This window comes from Phalaenopsis equestris, unplaced genomic scaffold, assembly GCF_001263595.1.
Source record: "Phalaenopsis equestris unplaced genomic scaffold, ASM126359v1 Scaffold000002, whole genome shotgun sequence".
NCBI lineage: Eukaryota > Viridiplantae > Streptophyta > Magnoliopsida > Asparagales > Orchidaceae > Phalaenopsis > Phalaenopsis equestris.
Window position 1 is genome coordinate 35196018 of NW_018164444.1, and position 24003 is coordinate 35220020.

Here is a 24003-nt window from a genome sequence, read left to right on the forward strand (position 1 = left end):
CGGGATTTAAAGTAAGTAGAGGGGAAAAATAGATGAGATTTAAAAATAGTAGCATTAAAAGATGTTTTTTATTGTTTAATAGGTTAATTTACGCATGTAATTTTTCCCACAAAATTTATTCTGAAATTATAATTTGCTCCATATCAAACTAAAACAAAAAAAAAATATTATGTTAATTATGTTTGCTATGTTAATATTCATAACTTCTAACTTTTAAAAATATTATAACAATAATAAGAATAATAATAATAAGAATAATAATTTAATAATAATAGTAATAATAATAATAATAATAATAAAAGTCGAGTTGCTTGCATATAGTTCATAAATAAAAAAATTTAATCTCATAATTAAGTACACCGTAATTTCTATTTGGTGTAGGATCGCTTTTAGAACAATCGAATTTGTAGAAGTATCGTGTTTGCCGCCTTGAGATAAGCAACCGCGCTCTTTATTATGGGATAAATTTACTCTCCCTAATTAGGGGAATTATCACTGCTAATTGTACTAAATTCCTAGCTAATTGTAGGATTATGATCCATACCCCTTTATATTTCATTCATATATTTGAATAAGTTTCTATTTTTGCTCATATAGACCTTAATGTAAAATAAACATTATTTCCTTGCTGCTCAGCCTCGTGTTTAAATGTTCACATTTCATGATTTTAATAACTATTATTTCTTTTATAGCTTGAGGTGATAAATCTCATTATTTCAGTTTAATAATTATTTATAAATATTGATGGATATTTTGTAGTTATATTCTTGTATTTGAATTGTGATACATGAAATCTAACAAATATTATAATATTATTATGTCATCACTAAATCCAATTATTATGGTTAGTCGGACTGACGGGTCCTAAGAAAAATCAGTGGATTTCCATGAAATTGGTGCATACGTTTATTTGTTTGAGGGTGTCATAATAAACTAATTATATATATATTATCACTTAGTATTAAATGATGGATGAATCGTATTTGTACAAAACACTTAATATTATAGCATATAAATAGCTACATAATAGCACATGTGTTCAAGTCACTATTATTCATGATCATAAGCACGTAAGTTTTTACAAATTCTGTTACACACATAGTAAGTCGTCCATATTTATTGGTTATACTACAAGCCACATTTTTCTTGTCGTTTATGCTTTAATAAATTGCTTTTATTTACTGGATTAGTTTGTAAAGCTAACTCCTTGATATTTTGCATAACATTTTATTTAGCCACTAGCAAGATCGCCTCCACCAGAGCTGTCTTTCCAGATTTAGATTTACTGCTGGAATTTTTTTTATTTTGTATCAGTTATTATTTTTTTTTCTGGGTTGGGATAATTGTTTACCTATTTTCATTTTAATTTCTTTCAATTACCTCATTTTCTTTCAATTGCATCAGTTGTATTCTTATTTATAGAATAAAATAAAAATTTTCTTATTTCTTTCTATTATTATTTGCATAATATTTTCTTTTTGAGAATACAAAATAGATTTAATTCGTTTCATCATGTCCAATGTTGTTGGGGTGTACCGTCTTTTAGACCCGGGATGTGATAACCTTAAACATTCAGGTGATTGATTTTAACTTGGATGTGTTAGGTTGCAACTTTGAAAACTTGATTTGAAACACTTTATTTAAAAGTTGGCCCATCCAATGAGATTTTCAATCGTGGGTGTTGAACATTTGTAAATGGTTATGTTTAAAGTTTGTTAGAAATTTTCTAATTAGAAGGAAGAGCGATGATTTGGACTTCCAAATTTTATACTTGCTGAGATATTATTAAAATTACTAGACTCGTGGACTTCAGTTCTTAAGAGGAGTGGAATTGAACTAGCTGAGTGTGACTTACAACTTTACCCTATAGATAAGGTGGTCAATTTAGACTGCATAGTTTGATTACTTGGAATTAATTTTTAAAACATGAGGACTTAATTGTTAAAATAATCATAAATTTTTAAAATAAATTTACACGCTTCTAAAAGCAAGAACTATTTGAGTGCAATTTTAACCTTAACTTTAACCAGTGAAACTTTCTCATATATTTCAAATATAAGCACTAATTAAATTGGCGAAGCACAGGGGGATGAATTAAAGTTGATTTTAAGCTAGCCCGCATAGCATTCTTAGAGTATTTCTTAAAACATTTAGCACTATAACTGAAGCTCATGGGGGTGATTTATAGTAAATCTTTAGTTAGCCAGCACAGCATTCTCAGACAATTTGTTAAAACATTTATCATTTTAGTAAGAGCATATGTGAATGAGCTAACCGCGTGGCATGCTCAAATTATTTGTTACAATATTTAGCATTTTGGCAAGGGCAAATTCGGGCTTTCAATTTCATTAACTTGAACTATTAAATTTACCAAAGCATTCATATGATAAAATTGCATGCTTCTTAATGCATTTATATACCACACTTGCATATTTTGCATGACATGACATAACTATAGAAAATGAATCCACATATTTAATTTGCATATATTCTTAAAGCATTTTAGGATTCTTTTGTGATGTCACATATTGTTGACCTCAATTTTGAGGTCTTCCTTTCTCTTTCTTTAGATACCCTAGGTTCTAGCCTTAGGATTTTTCTATTTTGACTCCCCTAGAAGACTAGACTAGGACCTCCAGTATTTAGAAATTCAAGTCATTTCTCCGCTCCTTGAAGTTTCATATAAATGGTTTCTAATTCTTGACGTCCAGTTGAGGCAACTAAAGCCGACATATTGAAGCTTTTGTTGATCTCCCATAGGAATTTGAAGAACATAGGTGAACCCCATGACATGAGCAACGTTTGACTTGCCACCGCGAGCGATGTGCTTGACATTGGTTATCACTTATGCAATGACCGGTCAACAATTTTTATTCGTTGAACGGCTCCGATCGGACCAAAATAATTTCGTTTGTAACGTCGCACGCAAATTAAAGTTAAATTGGTATGATGTTCGACGAACTTGTCCGGATGACCTCGGATGACGAAACGGACCGCGTCGTAGCGTCCGGAACGTCAATTTTAGTTTGGAATGACACTCATTTTGGTGGGGCGCCGCGCACGAATGAGTTGCACAAATTTTGATATTTTCTTTTAATAAAAAATAATAAATTTTTTTTTTAAAATAAAAAGGTTCTAAAATCCTAAATCTAAACTCCCTCACGCACATTCCTCCCTTCTCAGAACCGAACCGTGCCCTAGCTCCCTTTGCTCCTGTCGGCCGAATCTCGAAGCTTCTTTCCGGTTTCACCGTCATCTCCTTTCTCTCCGGTTAAAACCGACATTCACCTCCGGTTATAAATTCCGGTCACATTTTTGTAACAAATTTTCCCGCCCAAACGAGTCTGGTAACCCTCCTATTCTTGAATTTGGGAATTTCTTTACCTTTTGGATGTTTCTCGTCACCTCCCTAATTCTCACCGCCGGTGTGTCCCTCTACCCTCTCGTCGGCTATAAATACCCCTTTGGGAGGGAGAGTTTGGTTGCTGATATTTCGTTTTAAAAAATCTGAGGGGACGAATTTGGTGTAACTTACTTTCTGTTTGAAGATTCTATCTCGTGGTTTTCTTACTTCTCTCATTCTTGAGTTAACAAGTCATTGAGGTCAGATTCTGTTAATTTCGTTTACTTCTAGGGTTTAATTGTGAAGTATTCATGAAGTCAGAAATATATTCTTAATTCTTGAGGAATTACTTTCTCTTAAACTTTGGGATTCAATTTGACATGGATTGGGATTATGAACCTATTCTTGGATAAGTTGATATGTTTAAGTTTTATTTCCTGATTATTTTGAGAATTATTCCTTGGACATGAGATACTTAGAGTGATTAAACTCTTATTTTGTTTAATTCTGCAAAGGTTTGGTTATACGAATAGTGCTTTAATTAACTGGGTTTGTGAAATATCTTTAACTTCCTTTGTCTGTCGAAATATCTGAGCATTGTAAAATGCTATTGATGATTTTTTTTTCTTTTTGCTTTATCATGACAGTAAATTACATGCTCCTAAGGTATAATTTGCTGAAATTGTTACCCTCGTTCCTCTAAGTTTTCTCGATTCATAATGATTTGAGGGATCCTTCACTTTCTCTTATATATGAAGGATGGATAATTATACCTGCATGCCAGTTTAACCCTTATCATTGGAAAATTAATTGTTTTATACTTGCATAAGATTACAAATAATATACCTATATGTCTTGTAGTGGTAATTTGGGAAATTTACGTTCACATCTTGCATCTCTCATTTGTTTTGGAAAGTTAATTTAGCCTTGGGTATATCTGATCTGACCTGATTAAGAATTAGATTGAATCTGATTTCATCACATATATATTTTGGTGTGGGACGATATTTTTGGGAGCGTCATATAAATACTAATCAATCTCTAATGTATTTACATAATTAACACCTAAACTTTCGTATGGATATTCATAATACTTTAGTCTGATATTCCTATGCATAAGAATGAGACAGTAATGGCATATTCTTGTAAAGATTTGAAGGCTTTGCAAAAAACCATTGAATTTTTTTTAGGTGTTGGATATGTAAATACATTAGGATTGTGTTATGCATGTATACGCTACTTTTTTTTCAATCTTAAATTCTTTATAAGATCTAATTTCAAATTCAAAACCTATTATGTGAGGGCTCCCCTATGTTAATTTGGTTGTTTCCCCTGTTGCCTTACCCGAGAACACCGAGAACACCTATATGGGCATTTTTTGTGTTAGCTTGTGGTTTTCCTTGCTGCCTGGTTTTTTTTTTTTTTTTTTTTTTTTTTGGGGATTTTCTTCTAGGCTAAATTAGCCTTTGGGCTGAGGTTTCTCTTTGCTGAAAAGATATACTGAGATCTTAAGAAATATTTTAGCTCTTTTGATTATTGTTTCTCGCTGCATTGTTTTAACATAGAGATCTCTGGATTTACTTGATTTTGGAAGCTTTGTTTTAAACTTCTCGGTTGTCCTCTGTTCAAAGTGGAGATCTGTAGATTTATTTGATTTTGGGAGTTCGATTTTGCTCTTCCTGCTACCCCTTATCCGAACATATATGGGAGACTTTTTTTTTGGTTTTGAACACCTGTTTTGGGGCTGGTTTTTGTGCTTCTTGCTGCCCCTATTCGAATGCATGTTTGGAGATTATTTTTGGTCTGGAATAGCAGCTTGAGGCTGCGGTTTTTGTTCCTCTTGTTGCCTTATTCGAATATATATTGGGTACCATTTCTTTTGGCTTTGAGAATTAATTTTGGAGCTGCATTTTTTGCTCCCCTTGTGGCCTTATTCGAATACATATTGGAAATCATTTTCTGGTTTTGAAAACTACTCTAATATCTCGGATTTGCTATTACTGCTCTCATTTGAATATACATTAAAATTATTCGTTGTTTTGGATAGCGGCTTTAGTGTTTCGAGTAATGGCTCAATTTTAGCCCCTTTACTGGGCTCGGTTCCGTTTTTTGGCTGGGTTTTGGCCCCCTTCGTGGCTTGGTTTTGCTTGGTGATGGCTTCGACTTTGTCCACTTGCTGGACTCGGTCTTGTTTGGTAATGGATTTTTTTTTTTGGCCACCTGTTGGATTCACTTTTACCCCCTTGGCTCTCTTTTACTTGTGAAGTATATTATATGTTGGTTTTGGATTTTAACCTCTTGTTAGAATTGGCTTCCCGGTTATATAAATTTCATGAGTTTGAACTTGGCAATATGAGAATAGAAACATATTTCTCCTTGGAAAATTGATAGAGCATGCAATGATCATATGTACAAGTTTAAAGTTTGAAACTAAAGGTGGAAGGTGGATGTTACGGAAATGCTTAAATGACTAATTCTTTCAATTTCTTGACATGAAATATATATATAATTCTGTTGGATAAGCGTATGAAATATTGAGGTGGCTTATAAGTTCGAGATGCGGGGCAACAGGAAATGATGCAAAAAACCACTAATCAGCTCATCTTATAGCTGAAAACATAAAATCAGTATTCAATTAGAGAGATGCTCTTTCACTTCTTTAGTTGTCGGTAGCCCTAATCCTTCCTAAAAAAACTTGAGAATTGGTAGCTAGAAAAGAACATATACTACAGATACTACACTTGTGAAAAGAACAGATACTACATATACTACACTTATGAAAAGAACAGACACTACATATCTTTAATTGATAAGTCTAGATACTACACAACAAATACCATGATACACAATAGACACTACACAATAAATATTACACATCATACCCTACATGACTGTTGACCTCACTTTTGGTTGAGGTCTAGAAACTTCTTTAGTAGACCCGACAGACATTATAAGAATAAATATTACATTTCTTTTGAAAGTTCGGATACTACATAATTAATACCACCTATTAGACATCGACGCACTATACATTGTTGATTAATAAGTTCAGATATTATACATCACTTATCCTAACATCATATATAAGTGCACCACACCCTAGTAAGTCCAGATATTATTTAATTCACACATCCATTAAATGACAGGGTCTAGGGTTGTCCGATTATAGGGGTGATTCATTGGTGACCTCTAGTTGATATTGATAGGTTGACTTCGATATATCAGTGGCCTAGGAGATCGAGAGAAAAAAAAAGGAAGTCTAGTCTAAGCCTAACCCCAGATTAAAATCATAAATTCTACTTTAAATTTTCAGATGTTTATCATTTAACCTTTCTTTTATGATCTACAAATGTTTATCTAATCCCTTTATATTATGCAACTGTAATTTGTTTTGTAGTTTCGTTAGAATTAACCAGGTACACTTTTAGTTTATCAGTTTCTTTACTTTTCCTACTACATAGTTTTTTCTTTACTGTACATTTCCTTTCTTTTATATTGTACTGTACCTTTCTGCATATTCTTTGTATTTTTTTTTACCGTACTTTGTTACATAACTTCTTTTTCTTTCTTTATTGCACTCTTTCTTTATTTTTCTTTCTTTATTGCACTGTAGTATATACATTTGTCTGTACACTTGCTTTTAATTACTACCTTTTAGTATGTTCATACAATCCCCTAGGATAGGTTGCTCGAGACATGGTTTTTCTTTACTCTTTTCACGCAATGAAATAACGACAAGGTCGATTAACAATCCATCTCCGAACAGTAGTCGGGACTACAACAAAAGGTGAAAAAGGGAGCTTCAACCTAGCTTCGATAGACTTTAATAACATACATATAGGATGTCGAAGTCGTTCGTCTAGCACGACGTAAATCCTCACTATCTTTTAGGACTTTCTACGATTTTATATCGTACGATATAAGTCCTAAGTTTTTTAGGATTTCGAGTTCGTCGTTTGGTACGACATAAGTCCTCACATTTTCTCAGGCTATTCGCATATGACATGCAAATATAAGTCTCAAATATCTAAATAACTTGCAAGACCAAAACATCAAATAATTTCTCTTTCAAAAATGTAAAGTCAAATCATAGGTTAGTTTGAGATGTCATTGAATCATTTTCAATGTCTTTGATATCTCCTACTTTTAACTCCTCTAGATTCTAGAAATTATTATTCTTACTTGAACTTATCCTACTTAACTTTTCCTATAAACAATCGTGAAAACTTAAACGTTGAATTCTTGAAGACGAAACTCTGATCTTAATCGACAGTTTTCTCAAATGACCCCGTCATTTGAGATGTAATTCACTGTACGAGTTTGTCTCTATAGGGAATTAAGAACCCAGATTAATCTAAACCCTGTCTAATATGTGTATTATATAGGGAAATTTGTCGGCTATAAATTTCGCAGACCAAAATAGAGACAAACTTTTAAGTTTAGATAGTTAAGTCTACCAATAATTGATAAGTTCATCATTCGAGATGATATATCATTTATGATATCGTGTTCAGCTATTTAAACTATTAGATATATGAGGTCTATCCGGTCTCATCATTTTCCAAAATATAAAAATATATCATCTTCATAAAAATTAAAATTACATTATATATATTATATTATATTTAGATTTTAAAATCTTATTTTCAAAAAAAAAATAGCCGACACATATACCTTAGAGTTTGATATATTATTTGTGTGAAACTAAAAGTATTTACATTAATTTTGAGGCATATTCATTGGGTTTAAAATAACCAAAAATTTTAAATCAATTTTAAGATCATTTGATTATAAAATTTTGTGGATATTGTATCATTAAATCACATTTAACACCTTATGTCTGTTCGCATAATCGAGTTGTGGATTCGGTGGCGAGAATTACTCAAAAATTTTGACAATTTATGATTTAAGTTTATCCTAATGATGAGCACAAAATAATATTTTTTTACTTTCCCAAAAGACCATCTTCTATCTGCTTGTGAATTGGAGTTGCAGATCACGTAGTAAGTTTTTAAATTTAACATTTGCTTTATGCATTCAAAATATTAAATGATTATTTGCATTTTTGCCACTTGAAGCATTAACTTTAAAAAGGGGTTCAACCATGATTGTTAAGTGTGACAATTATTCTTAATTATTTGAAAATCTTCATTTGTATATGATCAATTCCAACAACAAAAAGCCTTTATCCCATTAAGTGGGGTCAGGTACATTAATACTTTTTCCCCATTGCATCATATTGAATGCCATATTTAAATTCGATTCTAAAAAATAAAGATCATTTTTTATACAATAAGCACTAGCCTTTCTAGATCTACCCGTCTTTCTTAACATAAGTCAAATCAAAACATCTACTCTCCTAACATGATCATCAGATGGTTGACATTTAATGTGAACAAACAATCTAAGGTGGCTCTCTCTAATTTTGTCTGCCACAAGAGCTACACCAACACTATCACGGATATATTTATTTCGCATTTTATCTCTATTCGTAAAGCCACTCATCCACCTAAGCATTCTCGTCTCGACAACACTTAATTTTATGCTTCTCTTTTAAAGGCCAACATTCTACGTCATAGAGTATTGCAAGTGTCTTATAAGATGATCAAGTCCAATTTGTCTAAATTTAATTCATTTGCAAGTCCAAATTCATCCAAAATTTTGACAACATTTCGACGTTTTCCTCATTTAATGGGCTAAATCAGGGGGTGTTTAGCTTGCCCATCGATCTATAAGACAAGTCGGTTAGTGTCGTGAGATACTTAGATCATCAAATTTTCTAATCCATCAGTCAATAAGACGCATATTTTAATAATTGTAAGTTATAAATAAATAAATAAATATTAATAATAATAATAATTGAATAAGTGTATCCCAAGGTTTTGTCTTTAGGAGTTGAAGAAGTTATCGTTTCATTTGAATAGATCGACAGAGACAGAGAGAGAAAGAGCAGGGAGATCGAGTGAGGGAATGAAGAAGAAGAAGAAAGAAAAAGAAGATGGAGAAGGTTGAATTCCCCACTTACGTGTGTGGAAGGCTTTGACTCTTGCGTGGACAACGAAAGAAACCATAGCCTAGCCATGGAAAGAGAAAGAATCGCAGCTTCAGTGAGGAGCTTGCGTCCAACGCCACTATCGAGTCGACAAAAGCACGTTGTTCTGAACCCAAGTCAAATAGAGGAAGGGGGAGGAGATCGGCTCGCCGTGCAATTTGAAGTTGAGTCACGATCAAAAGAAGAACAAGAGGTGTGTGGCTTTGTCAACAAGAGGAGAAGCAAACCAAGCGCTTGAAAGGGGGGCTTCAAGGGTTCTGTGCGAAGAAGTAGAAGAAGAGACGAAGTTGTTAAGAAGGAAGAGAAGGGGGGCAACTCATGCATGAGGAATGGAGCTCTTGTTTGAGAGTTAGCAGGCAGCCGAAGGAATTTTTAAGTAAGCTTGGGTTTAATAAAATTTTAATTAATGAATTTTATATAAATATATATGTGTATAATTAAGTTTATTCATTAAATGTTAATAGTAAGTGCATTTGAAATCACCAAGCACATGAGGTAAAAAATTTACATATTCAAGTTAAAGGTGAATCACTTTAAATGATAAAGTATGTTTTAATTTAAATTAAAATTTTAATTTACTTAATTTAGAATTAATATTTAATAAAATATAAATTTAAAATAGAATATAAGGTTGAAGAATATTTTGAACCTAGAAAATATGAAAATAGAGAGTCGGTGAGACAAGCAAGCAAAGTGAGAAATTACATTCTTATATGTAAAAAATTGATGTTTTATTAAATAAAAATTTGTCTTAATGCTTAAGACAATTGTTTATAATTGTATGAACGTCGTCTGCATGTTATAAGCTTAAAAATTATTGAAATGAAATGAAACGAAAAACGAAAAAAAAAAAAATCGAACAATGTCATTAAAAAAAAGTAATTTAAAGAAAATTAAATATAAAAGCTCGAGTCATTCAGGATTAACCCCAGCTTGCACCAGCAAAGATGCGATGCACCCATGCACGAAAAAGAAAATATAAATGGTAAATGTGTACCTTTAGATGCAAAATTTTGAGAGTATTTACGGGTACAATTTTGAAAATATATTCAAGATGATGGTAATCCTAATATGACTTCGTAAAGAGATTAATAATAATGAAATTGAAATGGAAAGGAATAAATTAGAAATAAAGGCTCATAGTATTGATTTATCAATAAAATGCATACCCTTGGAACATCCATGAATAACATTTGCATATTAATTTAATGCATGATAAGATTGTAATTGTTCACCAAGTAGTGAAAAACTTACTATTTACTTTAATTGTTTCTTTCAAGAAACAATATAGATTGATGTCTGATAAGAGAGATTTAATTTACAGCAAGGCCATTGTTGATAAGTATTATGTTAAGTTGTTGTTGTAATTATTGCTTTATTACTTCTGTGTTGCTTCTATATAGTGAGATATTGTTGCATGTTGATTTGAGATATTCTTTGATTCGTAAGTTATGTTATTGCTTCTTGATGATTTAAATTTCCATTTAGTTTATATTGTGGTCTTTAATAACTCTTTTTATTATTGTAAGTTATGATGGATTACTGAATGATTTAAAAGAAAATTTAATATCGTTTGATCGATGTTCCTCACTTGGATAATTCTAAGCTATCAGGTCGAGTCGTGACACGTATGGGTCTTTGATTAATTTGCATAAAAGTTATGTGAGCACGACTCATATATCTATATATATTCTAATAAGCAAATAATTTGCTATATATATATATATATATATATATATATATATATGTTGTGAAGTTATGCAAGACAATAAAAACAAGGACCATTCATTCATGTTTTGGACTTGAATCGCACAAATAAAGGGAGTGAAAAGGAACGACGAGGTCTTTTCTTTTTTGGCCACATGCATGAAGGACGAACGAAGAGGAGTAACAAGAAGTGCGGTCACACAATTTTGAGAGACGGAGGAGCAGCTCGATTCTATCGTTCGAATAGAAAGGGATTTTGGAGGTCTTCGTAAGCTACAATCCAGTTATTGCCTTTCCAGCGAAGGGATGAAGTCTTTTGCGGCTTCTACAACACATTAACACACACAGAGATCGCGGGAAGGCTGTGATCGAGAGGAAGGAGCAAGCCTTCGACTTCATCATGTGTTACATGGAGGAATATAAAGTTTTAGAGGCCTTTTATATTGTGATCTCGTAGCCCTAATCACAGCCATATCACTCGAACAGGAAGAGCGAGCATTTCAGATATGTGTGAATGAGAAAGCAAAATGGTTCATTCATGAGTCTTCTAACAGAGAAGGGCATGAACGGTTTTAGAAACCAAAAGAGGGAGTTGTTATCGGTTTTAACATCAAGCATTTATGGTGAAATGATGCCAACAAAGCCATGGATTACTGTGCAAAAAACAAAGCAACTATCCCAAGAATAGAAAAATCTCAAATATTTAATTCCTCAAAGCAAAATTGCTCAAGCCCTAGCAAATATTATGAAAATCTAGAAATATATATTCACTTCAACACATAAAATAAACTTTAAGAGCAGCATGATGTGTTTGCACTGCATTCAATTTTACATGTGCATTTATTTTAACATGTCTGATATTTTTTTCATGTTGATGTGCGCTAAAAGATTTGTGGCGGTAGAGTGATGATTATTTATCATGTTAACGTTGCACGAGAATTCAGCACACTCAGATGATTAAAAAGAAATAATCAGGATGAGGCACCTTAATTTTTTATGTGAAAAATCCTTGAAAAGAAAAGAAACCACGAGGTGCAGCCCATTTGAAATAATTCATTATGAATGATGAAAACACAAGTTCATTCTTCTCCTGAATTAGGGAATATGAAATTATAAAGTTGTATATCAATAATTTGGTCGTAAATCTTAGCAGCAGCAAGTTGCAAGGGGTCATAGTCAATTGTCACGGAGGTAGTAATCTGTCGTGGGTGTTGTAGATGGCTGTTGAAGTATCAGCTTGTCGTAGAAGTCATAGTTGATAACCATTACAGTAGCTGGTCAGGTGGGTCGTAAATGGTTGCTTCAAGAGTGTCGATTTGCCATAGAGGTCGTAGTATGGAGTTGTGAGAGCTGTGGACAACATAGGCCATAGAGCCATATAAGTGAGTTGGAATGATGTTCGTAGGTCGCAAGGGGCCTAAGTCGGGAGTTGCATGAGCTGTAGACCACGTAGGTCATAGTTGGTCTCGTGGGTCGTATTAGTGAGTGGTAATGACGTTTGTAGGTCATAAGTGTTAGAGTCAGGAGTTGCATGAGTTGTGGACCACATAGGCCGTAGTTAGCCAGTGGTAAGCTGTAGTGACGGTCGTAGGCCACGAGAGTTGCAAAAGCTTATGCTGAGCGCATCATTATACTATCTTCGAGATGAGTAGTTACACCATCTTTGACGTGTGTTGCTACACCGTCTTCGGAAAGTATTGTTGCATCGTCTTTGGGGTCAACCCGATGTTCGGGATGATGCGTCACTTCACAGTTTGCCTCGCGACTCCGTTGTGTCAGTTGTTGGTTTGCACAAGGCTTCGTCGCAAGGAGTAGGCGACGACCGACGATAGTCTGCAGGGTCGGTGACTGGTGGTCGACATCTACAGGAGTAGGATGGACTTCAGCTCCTTCTACAAGCTCCAATCTTCTTCAGGCTTCAAGTTCTCTCCCTCCTCCCTCTCATGAGAGGGGTTGGACTCTATTTATAAAGTCTCGGTTGCAATTAATGAATGAATATGAACCACTCTAATCAAATGGTCCAAAGAAGTTCCCTAAATCAAATGACATTTGATGGACATTTGAGGGTCTTAACAATGTTGGAATTCAATGATCTTAGGCTCGTTGGATTCATCTTGTCGAAACGTTCGACTCGACCATCAGCTCATCAGATTTGACATCTATTTGACCTTCTAAATATGCCAGAAAGCTTCCAAAAGTAATTTAATGACTTAATCTGAGCTTGATTTGACTCGGATTGAATCAATTTTGGTATAATTGGGTTTGTCTCGTTGAACCGATCACTTTCACTATAAGTTTATTGAAATCGGACTTCTAAATAGTTCTTAATCAAAATTTGAACATTTTTTAATCAAAAGATTGCCTCGAGATCCGTGTCATACCTCGAGATCCATATCAGCTGATAAAATTTTTTGGAGGTGTATCACATGTCATTTTACTTTACTAAATAAGCTATATTAACAAGTTTAATTTAGCTTACATATTATTATATTAAACTAATCAAAACCTCATTCGCAGTCAAACATATGGAAGATTTTTACAATAATTTAAATCGCAAATGTAAGCAGATAACCCAAAAATATATAATGAATGCAATTGGAATAAATTAAGTATAAATAATTTTAAATTGATTAAAATATTAACAAAATTAAGGAAAAGGTACTTACATGTATTACGAGCACAGGACAATTGACTAACGGCATCTTGTCAATATTCTGAGAAACAGAAACAGACCACAAATGATATCCCAAGTCATCAATCATCAGACGTAGAAAACCAATAAATATAGATTAAAAAAATAAAAAATAAAAACATCAACCTTGTAGATGTCAAACCAGTATGTTCGTTTTACAGGATACATAACTCTTAAACCAGATAAAATGGGACTATGTAGAACAACAGCTCGTAAGGAGGGAAGGCGTGCCGCCAGATCAAGAGTAGGCCCACTGCCAACAGATTGCCCATACATAATAATGCTTTCATCTTTTGCGCCATAGTTTTCAGTAAGACACTTGTAAACAGCCTCAATATCAGCATACGTATTGTGCTCACTTGGCTACAAAGAATAAACAAAGACATCAGCTTATTATTACTGAAATTTCTCTCATTACCATCATTTAATATTCTAGCTAACAAATCATCAAAAGAAATAGAAGAAGATGGAGTGCAACAAACCTTTCCAGACGATTGGCCATAGCCAGAATAATCATACCTACAGGATTATAAAAATTTGATCAGAATTGTGATCACTAAACCATATATCGTTGGAACAAACAGGTCGCACAAAGTGACTCAAACAAGGTGAAATTATAGAAAGGAGCACCAAATTTATTGGAAATGGGGAAGGAGCTCCAAAAAAAAAATTTTGATAAGGACCGTTTCACATGAAAGTAATTAAATATTAAAAATTTAATTATTTAATATATAATATATTTTATTACAAATAACTTAAAAATTTATATATATTATCTAGAAATTCTTCTTCAACATTATCGTCTTCAGTTGAGTATTCGTAGCATGTTGTAACATCTAGTAATTTTTTAATGACGCAACTAAAGACGATAATATTGAAGAAGAATTTTCAAATCATTAGTTGCGACATCAACCATTATGACTGTCGTCTCGATATATACTGGGCTAAGGCGTCATTCCACCCGGCATAGAAGATAGTATTTTTTTTGTAAACATGATATTACAAAAAAATTTTAATGTGAAATAGATTATATGAATATGAAGATAGTATTTTTTTGTAAATATGATATTACAAGAATATTTTAATGTGACAGATTATATGAATATGAATTTAATATATTGTTAGTTAATTAATTATTTTTTTGATTAATTTATTATTAGTTAAATATTAATTAATGTAGAAAAATTAAGAAATTTAATATTTTCATTAATGTAAAAATTAATCAACAAATTTATTTATAATATTAGTTAATATATATAAATATAAATATATATATATATATATCAATATTTTATTTATTTATGATAAAATCTATTATATATTGAAATTTAATTTTTTGTATATTTAATGAAAATATACCCTTTCTTCAAAAAACTACTTTTATATAAAACGCCTTCTTTGGGGGTGTTTGTGCTCCTTATCAAACAATTTTTTTTTGGAGCTCCTTCAACATATTCCAATAAATTTGGTGCTCTTTTCTATAATTTGCTCCTCAAACAATGCTAGTAAGTACGCATAAGATGATTTAAACATTAGGGTTACTAATAAACTAACATTCAAAGTGAATAATAATAACAAAGTAATTTTGGATTTACTTTTAAGCAAAAGCTTAATTTAACCGAATTTTTCCATTGTCCATGTTGAGCCTAAATTGTCCATGAGCAGTACGAAAATCTTACCTAGGAGATCTACACATTGGCACAGAGCAAGAGAAGTAAGAAAATATTTAAAAGAAGAAACTAAAGGAAAAGCTCTAGCATTTTATTAGATCACCCGGGTATAGATTTAAGCATATGTGACCAAGTATCTCAGATCTCTCATGTGACCATTAGTTATAAGTTCAGACTAAGAGTTTTGACACTACGGAAAAAGCTAATTAGAATAAGAAACATATAGTAAGATTACAAGTGTAAACAAATAAGGATTCGTTATTCCCATACAGAAATCACGGTACATTGTATGTTGATAGTTAGCTGAAGTCATCCTCTGAGGATGACTTTGCAAGGCAAAGTCACAGATTCTGGATAAAGTCAGCCACTTATCTAAGTGAAGCCAGCATCTTGCAGAAGTTGTGCTTTTTTGTTGGTCTAACCTAGATAATTAGACTTGATTGATCCTTAGACTGAGCGAATTTTCTTTGATCGTGGTGAATTATGCTAATTTTCATCAAATCAGATTGTTGTTGGTTGAACATTGTCTTTAAGAAATTTAGATGTGCACTTAATTCCTCAATTTTGTTATATTTTCAAAATAAAATAATAAAATAATGTTGCTTTATTTATGAGTGAAAAATGTCAAAATTTGTCATGTCTGTTCACGTTAGAAATGACATCGCTTTATTGCATTAATAATAGCACAGATTTGATCAGTTGTCCACATTAACTCTGATGGTAGCCATTAAATACGAACAAGAGCTTCCATTTGAGGTCCAATTTGTTTCTTTTTTTTTTCATCCAATTTTCCTAAATTGCAACTTTCTTTATTGTTGAATCTTAAATTGTCCATTATAAACATACCAGCGATGTCAGTTTTAGAAGCTTGAAAATTAGGAAGGTAAATATATGAACATTTATTGCAAAGGCTTATAGACATACATTATAAAATTAAACAAGAAAAATTTTTCTCACAGTTCCTTTTTGCACTCTTCAACGGATTGCGAATTAAATACGAACTTTCAAATTTTATTTTAAAATGCACAATCAAATACTAGGTGTTTTAAACATCACTGGACCTACAACACTTGCACAAGCGGATAGAAGACGAATCAAAAGCTCAAAATGAAACTTGGCACATTTTTAAATTATCATAATATTTGCGCAAATGTTCAAATTTTAGATGATTGCTTTTTTTATTGTTGAATTTTAAATTTTCCAATTACTTATCACAGCGATGTCAGTTTCATAACACCCTTACTGGGTATGATCTCATGTATTTTATCAATAAAATTTATCCCAATCTTTCAGAAAAATTACATATCAATGATATACCATACACCAAATATTTCTCACTCAATATAGATATGTTAAGATTAACTTATTCTTAGTGCATTATTTATTGTCTCAAAATTTCACCCCATTTCTTACTTTGTCTCAGATATCGTATGAGGCAAGGAATATTGTTGGCAAAACCTATGCCAAACCATTATAAGGGAGTCTCACCCAACTAAAAGAAGACATTCATTAACTCACAAGTGGAACGGAAGCAATTAACAAGTACAAGCATCATTTCAAAATTATTGTTGATGATGCTTGGCTAACCCAATTGATAAAGATGACCTTACACTGAAAATCCAAGGAGACCTTGATGATGAATACAAGGACCTCTATTCAACTACACATGTACAAGATAGTCCCATCACAATTTGAGGAGCTATATGAAAAACTCAAACTTTAAGGCCCGTCTCAAAGTACAAGGAAGAAAAAATTCAACCTCACATGTTAGCTATCACTAGTTGTGCATTAGTTGGGTAAAATCGAAACATTAAACTAATTTTGTTAATTTGGTTCAATTCAACCTCACATGTTAGCTATCACTAGCTGTGCATTAGTTGGGTAAAATCGAAACAAATTAAACTAATTTTGTTAATTTGGTTCGATTTATTAAAGAATATTTTAGTTATTTTTTGTTTGAAGGGTTAGTTGTATTACAATTAATGATTTGATTTTCATATAAAAAATTTTGAATTAAGTAAAACTTGATTTTTGATAAATAGGTGAATAGTTAGTTAATATGAAAAACTCAATCTTTCAGAAAAATTACATATCAATGATATACCATACACCAAATCTTTCTCACTCAATATAGATCCATTAAGATTAACTTATTCTTAGTGCATTATTTATTGTCTCAAAATTTCACCCCATTTCTTACTTTGTCTCAGATATCATACGAGGCAAGGAATATTGTTGGCAACAGCTATGCCAAACCATTATAAGGGAGTCTCACCCAACTAAAAGAAGACATTCATTAACTCACAAGTGGAACGGAAGCAATTAACAAGCACAAGCATCATTTCAAAATTATTGTTGATGATGCTTGGCTAACCCAATTGATAAAGATGACCTTACACTGAAAATCCAAGGAGACCTTGATGATGAATACAAGGACCTCTATTCAACTACATATGTACAAGATAGTCCCATCACAATTTGAGGAGCTATATGAAAAACTCAAACTTTAAGGCCCGTCTCAAAGTACAAGGAAGAAAAAAATTCAACCTCACATGTTAGCTATCACTAGCTGTGCATTAGTTGGGTAAAATCGAAACAATAAACTAATTTTGTTAATTTGGTTCAATTTATTAAAGAATATTTTAGTTATTTTTTGTTTGAAGGGTTAGTTGTATTACAATTAATGATTTGATTTTCATATAAAAAATTTTGAATTAAGTAAAACTTGATTTTTGATAAATAGGTGAATAGTTAGTTCACTAAATATTGGAACAAGTAATTGGAAAGCAAAAAATCCGAACGCAGAATTCTATAAATCGAAGGTTCCATGGATAAAACAAACAATTAGTATCTACGTTTTCTATTTCCTACATCCATATTTGTCATCCATTCCTCTTGCCAGTGGATGCCACCTATAGGTCTGCAAGCTCAAGGCAAAGATGGAACGCTGCAAACTCAAAGCCCTAAGGTTAGTATCTGCATCTTGAATTTTTTTTATTCTTCTTCAACCTTTCATCTGCTCACAAACACCAACTAAACATATCATACTACCTCCATTTTTGTTGAGCTCATCGAGCTTCCTTACAAGCTGGCAATTTCACTGACATCTTAGAAAGGCAGCCTTTACACAGGCGGGTTTGACGCTGCATACCCCAATCCACAACATCGCAAGGTCCGAGTGTTCGGCAATGCCTCTTTTTGTTTGGTGGCTCTATTCGGCCACCAAGTATTATTATAGGTCCTCAACATTCAAAAAGAAAAACTCAAAACAAAAATCTCATTACTTCAACTAACATGATCAACATTTGGAAGATACAAAATTTAAAAAAAATGGAAAGGAAAATCTTATATTAAGAAAAAGTGAAATATATACATATTAAGTTCATTACATCTCTCAACCTGTTAATTACATATCCATCTCATAAGTCCAATGCATATCACAAGCTTATGGAAAAATGGGAACAGCATTTCCCTTGTAGCAACCATGTACGACACCATCATCTCAACAAAAACAGACATTGCAAACAACTTTACTGAGACATCACACAAGTATTTAAAAATTGCTCTTATAATTATTTGATGTCTTTTTTGTGTGGCTTTGAAGTCTAATTTCTATGCTTTTTTTAAGAGTTCTCTGATTTAGTAAAATGATTTTATTATCTCTCAAAATTTCAGTTAAACCAAAATAGAAATATATTTCAGAACAATTTAGTTCGATTTTGGCCAGTTTGATTTTATAGATTTTAAATCCAAAATTAATTGGTTTAATAAATCCGCCAAACAATTCATCCAAGCCAAACAAATGCAGACCCCCAATTGCTGCCATTCTGATCAAAAAATTCACCACCATCTCCACATCCTTCTCTAGTTACAAAATGAAACTTCCTTCACCCCAAAGACAAACCAATCCATATCCTCCAACACAATCAAAAGCAAAATGGCTCCTCGACTCTTGGGCCTCCCACCATGTCATAGGCAATCTTTAAAATCTATCCATGAACTACGAGCAACTCATTATTGAAAACATCAAAACCGATGATGGTGCAAGACTTCTAATCACTCATACTGGTACAATTACTCCCCTCTCACCTTCCACTAAATTCACCTTAAATATCGTCGACATATGCGTTCCCTCCATGAAAAAGAATCTCATTGTTTTTTCACAATTTTGCTCCACTAGCATCATCTCCGTTAAATTCTTACCACACTCTTTTAAAGTGAAGAATACTAGCTCAAGGTCTATTTTGGTGCAAGGTGCAACAAAATATGGTGTTTATGAGTGGCTCCAATTCTCCTCCAAAAAGCACTACTGTTTGTTTTATTTTTACTTTCTCTACCACAAAAGCCTTCATTAATCAATAACGTCAACATCTTGGTCATACATCCCTTAATAATACATCATCACTGAAACTCTCATTATGAAGTAGTGCAATCCAAATCAAATGTATCCAAAGTTATTTCTAATTCATGTTCTTGCAGTAAAGCTCATAGGTTACCACTTAACTCCCCTTACAAGCTCACATCCACTTGAACTGCCACACTCTAATATTCAGTACTCTCATAATATCATGAATGATTGCAAGAAGCATTATGTCATGTTGTTGATCACTTTACCTAAGAGAAGCCTTTCTTTACTTTAAATCATTAGTCAAATAATATTTTGAATGTCCAATTCTATCCCTCAAAAAAATTATTGCCATCAACACATATCGCCCAAACTATCCCACTCCACACTCGATAACAAGATGATGTTACCAAATGATGTCACTATCTCATCGTGAAAACATCTCTTACATTATTATATCATACCCATCTTCCCCTCATCTTTTGACAACAGCAAACTGTCTTATCAATCATATGCCTATGGCTATCAGCTCCATGAAATCAACATTCCAGAAATCCCCATTCCAAAGACTATTTAGTCACCTTTTGAATTGCACTAAATTAAAAACTTTTGCCTGCTTACTCTTCCCATGGTTTCAACCTTACGGGGCCATGAACTTGATCACTCGCGAAAACTTAAATATTTTTGGGATAAAACCCGACTCAAAGGGTGCCTATATTATGGCCTTAGAAATCCCAAATTTTTGTTTCTCAACATGTAACTTGTTGAAAACATTTTTCTATTTTCAATTTAAAATTCAAACAAACTAATAAAACCGTCTTTCCACTATTTAGCCTCCGCCAACTTTTGCCATACTAGTCGTCTACTTATCTGCACAGCAAAGGCTATGAGCAGGTAACATTTCCCTTTCCACAACTCTTCATTTTATCACTGGCCCTACCACCTTTACAATCTTCCACAAGAGCCACCAACTCAAAAACAGTAAATAATTATTTCCCTCAAATTACAATATTACGTGTGCCATCAAAGGTCCCCACTAACTAAATTCAACCCCTCAACCTCTTCATGATATGCCTCCAACAACATCCAAAATAAATATGTGAGACTTACCTCCAATAACAAGCCAAATCATATGAAATTATTCACTCTCCCTCTTCAAGCCAAAATCACCACATCAAACTCCTCTAAAAAACACGGATTCCTCACCATCAATTGCCCTCCCTAATTTCGTCCTTTTGAATTTCCACTAACTATATATCCTACAAATCATTTCATTTCTAGCCTATTCCAAGTCTAGCACACACTACTGATGCATCTCATTGCTCCTACACTAAATGTGTGGGACTCGCAACCCCACTATGCCAAACAATATGAGAAATGGCATATCACCTTATGCCTACCCCACATCTACAGCTATCTTGCTTCAAATCTCCACTGACGGTGTCAGTCTCATCTATGCCATCGCAAATTAATTTCCCAAAATTGCATCATTAAGCCCACACCTCCCAAAATTGCATCATTAAACCCACACCATGATTTCACACCTCATAAGCAAATCACAGGACAGGTCTCCACATGCTAATGATCAACATAAATCCTCTACCTTACCTAGTATGTCTCTCTCCACTTCTCAACCCGCATTATATCACCCATTGCATCATTTTATCTCAGAAAAAAAAATAAAAAAAGACAACCACATGCAAACCTAAGCAAAAAATACCACCCATAAACCTCTCAATATAGTCAGCCTTATTGCTCGTCTCCCATCATCACCGTCCCCTGAGGCACCTCATGGTCTTTCCCCATGTGCGAGCAAATATCCATATCAGTCCAATCTTCTGGAAGCTCACAGCTGAATCCTCCCAAAAAAGCCCAAGGTTGGCTAGACCTGATCTTAAATGAGAGTAAACAAAACCTTCCCGAATGCTGGTGTTCTAAGCGGCAAGGTATCGATCGTGATGTCCAAAAATACTCCCTGTTGCGATTTTCCCATATATGGAATCAGCATCTCAGTCCTATCATCCTCTATCGTCACCAACACATGTCCCACCGACGTTGCTCTGCTTGCAAGGGCACCTGTGAACTCGGACTCCACAGAAGGGAGAAGGACGATGTGTTTCCCTTCCTTGGTATAAGAGTAGGTTTTTCTGAACCCATCGTGTTGGATCCTATGGTCAAATTTTCACAGTTTCCTCAATAATAAGTGATACCGCATCCATGGGTACCACATATATCACACCTAATCCTGCAGCCAGCTTCATATTGAAAACTCCACTAAGCATCACAGGTCAATGCTAAGTATATTCTCTTTCAGCCACATAAATGAATACGGAAGGGAATACCTCTAAATCATGAGGCCCAATTTCTCCACCATCTGCTTAGATACCACGTTCTTACTGCTTTGTCCATCGATGAAGAAATTGCATACATTTCCGTTCAAATTGTAGCGAGCATGGAATATGTTGTGGCGAAGGCACTACGGATCCCTCGTGCCCTTAGTCTGTAGGACTCGTCTAACCACGATCATCTCGCCTTCATCTGGTAAAAGATGGTACACCACACTTGCTCCTTAACTGCCTCCTCGTCGCTAACCTCCTCCACGACAACCTGCTCGATAAGACATGACTAGGCTAGTGGGGCACCTAGAGGCGATATGCCTAAATCCATAGCATATAAAGCATTTTTGGGCAGGAACTGTAGTAGGTGTTCTACTCTTCTCGAGCTTCTTCTCACTCCGGGTGGCTCTATCCTTATCCGAACAAGTTTTCTCAACTCCCCGAGGCATGCTCAAGCTGGTGTCTCAAACTGTCGGTACTTACTTGCTGGAGGTAGTTATCTGCTCTGTTTCTACTGTCTCTCCACCTTCAGGGCTAAATTTTGTACATCTCCCAGTGAGAAATAAGGCTATAGCTGCACAACATGCTAGTAGTTGGCATCAGATCCCCCAGATAATGGGCTATGGTGTGTTCCTCTAACTCGATCAACTCACACTTCATCTGCAACTGGTCAAACTACGTTGTGAACTCCTCCATTGACAAGTCTCTATGCTAGTTATGATGAAGTCTAAGAAAAATATCATGACAGTAGTCAAGAGACAAGTATTTTCTCTGCATCACCTCCTTCATCTTCTCCCACTTCGTAATCTTATCATTGTGTTCTCTCTTCCTCTGCCTTGGCAAGTTAAGAGATACTCTTTTTTAATTTGATGACCGTTAGTTTTTTCGTTTATTTTCTGACACATCTTTAAACTCGAAGATTCTCTCAATTCACTGCAATCATTCGATGAAATCGTCAGGATCTATGCCTCCATCGAAATCTAGTAGATCCACCTTTATTCTAAAGTATGGGTCATCCCTATGTGGCATCTTCTCTCGGCCTCCTCTGATACTGGATTCCAAAGCGTTGTGACATTTCTTCTCAATCAATGAAATCCTCCCTATGGGAGGGGTTGAAACTCCTGTCTCTTTTGCCCCCTTCAACTTTCCCTGTCACGATTGAGGACAATTTTCCCATGTTTCTTCTTCCATGTCTGTAAGCCTCCGCTAAAGTCGACAGATCTCTCGTTGTATCTCTTCTCGTGTAAGCTCGGGCATGTATCTCCTCGGTGGTATGACTAAGGTTTAAGGTTGAGAGATGAAAGAGGGTGTATGAGACTAATTGAAGGTGTAGGAAAATTAATTTGAAGTTAATAGGTTTAAGTCAAATTTTGTCCATGGTTCAAGAATATGAAAGAAAAATTTTTAGTTCGGGTGGTTTAAATAGGGCAGATGCTAGGAAACCCTAGGATAGGATTAGGTTTATGCTAGCTCCGATACCAATTGTGTCAAAGTTAACCCAATATCCTATTGGGAAAACATATTTTATTATGCCAAACAACAAGGTTATAATCAACACTCAAAAACAGAAAAGAAAATACAACACAACACGAATCTCCAGCTAGGGCGAGGCGGAGCGGCCGGCGAATAGTGGTGACATGGCGGGAATGATTGGTGGCAAGCTGGAAGGGTGCAGGTAGGGTTGTGATTAAGGAACCAAGAGGGAGAGTGAGGATACGATTGTGGTTGCAATAGGTGGAGGGTTGCAGTTGCTATAGAGGGGCATGGCCTGGAGGTGGGTGTGAGCAGAAGGGGAGGGAGAAGTGTGGGTTGGAGGCAGTAGGGGTTGAGGGTAGGATGATTTGCGGTTGGAAAGAGT

The 24003-nt window shown here is 34.1% G+C and overlaps 1 protein-coding gene across 1 annotated transcript in view; it reads right to left on the reverse strand.

Moving 5' to 3' along the window:
* Positions 1–24003, reverse strand: part of LOC110025989 (protein ABHD17B-like) — a gene marked incomplete in the record, with an annotated part of 60579 nt that overhangs the window by 30872 nt on the left and 5704 nt on the right. Inside the window, 3 exon segments of the mRNA XM_020726716.1 lie at positions 13769–13816; positions 13921–14157; positions 14277–14314. Coding sequence (XP_020582375.1) covers positions 13769–13816; positions 13921–14157; positions 14277–14314 — 323 coding nt within the window.